Below are 4,567 nucleotides of genomic sequence, written 5' to 3' on the forward strand. Positions count from 1 at the left end.
CTTGGTTTTGTCCAGTCAAGTCCGGTCAAGGGAAAGTAATGTGGAGACTCCGAGTTGTTGGAAGTTCAGCCTCCCTGTATGAAGCCGGAATGTCCAACCAATTAAAACAAACATAATAGCTTGGCTTTAAACCTCCAGGTAGCAAATGCAATAAAGAAATTGAGAATATGTTTCGAATAAGATGAAATGTTCATAGGTGCCTATAATTGTATTCGAAATAACGGATAGTTACATCAATGTGGAGCTTAGATGCATTAGGCTACACTTTTCTTATCCGAACTGTATTGCCATGCACCGATTCACACTATGAACGTATAATATATATAAAGTGAGAAATATGTTTGTGATTACCTGAGCCTTTGGTCCCTTCGCCAGTCAAGAGGCCAAAGAGGTGCGCAAAATCGCTTTGGCTTCCTCATCCACGCGTTGGGATCCCATAACTCCTTGAAGCGAAGGAATGTGCTCACTCAAGATAACCACGCATCTCACCCATTGTGAGCATTGACTTTAAAAGCGCTCTAGTAAAGATGTTGAAGGTGTTTCTCTCTACCTACCCCCTGGAGGCAGGAAACTCCTCCCATCGAAATCTATTTGTGGAACATATTTAGACAGCTTGCTCTCCCCCCGTCCATCTCTTATAAAGTATGAACTTTATCAAACTATCGCAGGTGGTTCTTTGGTCAAGATTACTTTCACTTTTGGGCTGACATCAATTTCAACACTTTCTTTAGAGTTTTGTCAGCTTGATCTCAAGGAACATCTCCCACATATAGTACTGTAAACTTTATTAGTGGTGACAATATTGTTTGAGTCCCGCTCCATCGTTGGATATGCTATTTGTTGTCAACTTTCTACGCTTCTTTTGACTTTACGCGCGTGAATGTATTATCCTATGGTTAATGAAAACATATTGGCCTATGCAGATGTCTTTCACTCCTCTAAAGCTTGCACATATCTCTGTCTCTGTTACACACTCACACACACACGCCGCGCGTGCACGCACTCGCTCACACACAAACGAACGCAGACACACAAACACACGCGCGCGCACACACACACACACACACACGCAGGTTCACATACAGTAGGCTATGCCGACGCAAACAAAATAACATTTTAAAAAGATATATACATTTGACCCATCAACCAAAAAACAGATCAGCCTAAACGTCTTGAAAATTGTGCAGGTGTTGTGTTCACCTTGCAGAGCACGTGTCGTGTCCATTTGCGCAGATCAGCAACTTCAGCTGAAAACTTGCGCTCCTAAAGCTGTCCTTTTCATGTGCTTAGTTTCATTATCCTAAATTAATTAATTAGCATCTTACTTTAACCACTCATCCTTGACAAATGTAAAAAATCACACATATCCAAACACATTTTTATTAAACCAACAATCGATAAATGAACATGGATTTACTCAATTATTTACGGATAGTCTACTGACTTCATTACGTTTTGACAAACTATTTCAACATACACGCAAACACACGCACTCATATGCAGAGGATCACGTACTTTTTAATAATTTACATTGTGAATATCCACATATGTACAATACACATTTGTTATGATAAACTTAATACAAAATAAATAAACAAACTTAAAAGAACAAAATGACAAATTTAGTCAGGAAATCTAACTAATAATAATGCACTAATAATGATGTTTAAATTAACTAATAATGTAACTCTGAAATAATAGGTTACTGTGAATTATGTGAAATAAATGTGATTTTATCCCATAAAGATAACAAAATGATACGTGGATAGTTGGTCCCTTATTTATATCAATATAAACTTGTGCATACATGTATCTATTTACCTTTAAACAACAGGCTACTCTGCATTAATTGTGCACAAAGTCAACATAGTTGATAGACCTCTCACAAAACTCCAATTATACGTCCATAACATTACATATAGACTTGTTCAACACGATGAAATTACAGTCGAATGAAATTAACTTTGGAAACGGGTCACACAATCGTGATTAGGTGATTGGGTGTTCATATTGCACATCAGTAGGCCTACATTAGGCTATATTTTATTTATTGACCCCCTTTCCTTTCTTCATTTAAGTTACACAAGTTCTCGTATCCAGATTTGTTAACGGAATGTATTCGTGGACGGTCAGTTTTCAGAAGGTGTTTTAACTGAACTCCGGACCGGACGACTCCTCTGAATGTGACCTTTGTGCTCTGAACGGATCAAACCCATTTTCATCGACAGGCAAGCAGTTTCCTGCAGAACTATAGACCTTCTTCTTGCCTCTTCTCTCCTCCATCTTGATGGTGTCGTACAGCCCCTGTGGAGCTTCTTCCAGCAGGTTGTCTCTCTCCGAGTAGGACGGTTTCATTTGGCACACGTTGCGCAGCAGCAGCAGGGCTGGCGCGTACAGGACATTGACGAGGCCCATGCCCAAGTTCAGCTGCACAAAGCCGAGGTTGTGCACTATCTGACCGGCAACTATTGGGCCCATGGCATATGCAACAGAATATGATATATCGGCTATAGCATAGACACTACCATACACAGACACATGGCGCACGTCGACCAGAAAGGCAAGAGTTGGCAGGAGGGCAGTGTCCACGAGTGCGATGCCGAAACATATGCCGCACAACGGGACGGTCAGCTGGCCAAATGTTTTGCATGCCGGAACTGTGCAGGAACTGGCCCCGATTATGACCATGCCCAGGGCACCGTAAAACCACTGCAAATTCGGGTACTTGGATGACATTTTAACTGTGATGTACACACCCAGGACGTGGGGGAAGAACGCTGGCAGCCACGTTAATCCCATCTCCCACTTCGTGGAGTGCATGGTCGTCTCCATCCAGTTGGCTATCGTTGGCTCCAGGAAAGCCAGCGGGATGTTACAGACCGTCAGCGCGCCTGCGACCACTGCTATGTACGGGTCGATCATGAGTTTGTACATGGGGGTGCCAACCGGCATGTTCTCTCTAGTCCTGTTGGAGAACGGCTTGATCACGGTCAGTAACAGGATGCCGTCAGCGAGGCAAACGGAGGCCAGTACAATAAACGGCACCCGTTTACCCGCGAACTCGTACAAAATGCCCCCGAAGGGAGGCGCCACCAGGCTCCCGAAGGAGATGAACGCCAGTGCGATACCCAGGGCTCTGCTTCTCTCTGCCTCCTCGGTGTATTTGTCTGCTATCATGGCAATTCCGGAGGTGTCTGCGAAAGCCGACCCCAGACCTTGCAAACTGCGGGCCACAAACAGCGTCGCGTAGTTCTCCGCGAAAGCAAATATGCATGTGGAGAGGAACATGACCGTTAGTCCAATTAGAAGCGGGATGTCATATCCAACGCGGTCTATGAAAGTTCCTGACAAGGGGTTCACTAACAGCTGCAGGATAGCTTTCGATGCAAAAAGTACTCCTATTTGCACGTCTAAATTGTCCTTGTTGCTTTTAGATTGGCTTGTGCTGTTGGCTGAGGAATTAGGATGTATAACTACATGCACGTACTCTGCTTGCTCACTCTCTAGATCGGCAAGGTAATCTGGAATAATTGGCACTATTACCATATACAGCATGTTGTCGAGAAGGAGAGCCACGCAAACAATCACCAAGATGATCCGTCTCTGCTGGTGAGGATCCTTGATCGCGGTGCCTAACTGTTTCGTTCGCTCGCCCATCTCAGACAATTTCACAGCGGCTGACTTCGCCAGCCCGTATGATCCCCCTTCTGAATCCATGATTTGTTCTTAATAGTTTGCGATGCAAAAACTTGTGCTCTCTTCCTTGCCTGCTACACTGATGTATCAGCTTCGCAGATTATACGTTCCCCGTGCATTTATATAACCGTGTCTTGGTTCACTTACGGAGTGCGAAAGAAAAGGTGCATCCGAACTTTTTTCCCCGTGATTTTGTGCCGCGCGAGGCTACTTCTCGGGCGATGGGTTTTCTCAGGCTTAACTTGGTCCACTTTCATCCCGTCGCGCGTTCAGTGTTATTTCATGGTCTTGAGATGTGACGTGGTGAAGTCTACACAATGCTGGACTTCAAACCGCTAATCCTCTCGTCAAGTTTCTTTTGAACGATTTTGTTACTTGTTTATAACACCTCGCGCGCCCGGGATCTCTGATTCCAACGCTCATCTCTCTTCTCACCTGTAGCACTTTTGCGGTCAGTTCTGGGAACACGAGTGGTTTCGTTGACATTGGAACACATTAACTCGCAGGTTTGTCGATATTTTAGTCTTTTTTCTCTGACGCATCACCAGCTTGCCCCCAAGTGGATCCTTTGCCAGTTGCGTCCTTTATGCTAATTTCGAAACACGGCAATCCCTTAACCAATAAGAGCCAGTATCATAACGCATGTTAGGCACGAGGACGGGAGAACCCTCCCAGCCATGACCAGCTTCTCACTCTAGACTTTCTGGAGTGGATGAAGTTATATGTTCTGTAGGCAACTAGCCCACTAAATGCAAGATGATGGTGTTTTCCATAGGCTACCATCATGTCCGACAAACGGAAACACACTGAACAATAGAAGTCTCTCTGAAGGATGAACTATTTATTCAGAATATTTCAGATTCAGTGTTCT

At 44.2% G+C, this 4,567-nt stretch overlaps 1 protein-coding gene across 1 annotated transcript; it reads right to left on the bottom strand.

Annotated features, from left to right (window-relative positions):
• Window positions 1-2,148: 2,148 nt before the first annotated feature.
• On the bottom strand, window positions 2,149-3,717 carry slc18a3b (solute carrier family 18 member 3b; the record flags this gene model as incomplete). The annotated part of the gene is made up of 1 exon (XM_084455902.1): window positions 2,149-3,717. The coding sequence occupies one exon, from the start codon at window positions 3,715-3,717 to the stop codon at window positions 2,149-2,151; it is 1,569 nt and encodes a 522-aa protein (XP_084312028.1).
• Between the last annotated feature and the right edge of the window lie 850 nt (window positions 3,718-4,567).

This window comes from Borostomias antarcticus (assembly GCF_949987555.1).
Source record: "Borostomias antarcticus genome assembly, chromosome: 22".
In the NCBI taxonomy this organism is placed as follows: domain Eukaryota; kingdom Metazoa; phylum Chordata; class Actinopteri; order Stomiiformes; family Stomiidae; genus Borostomias; species Borostomias antarcticus.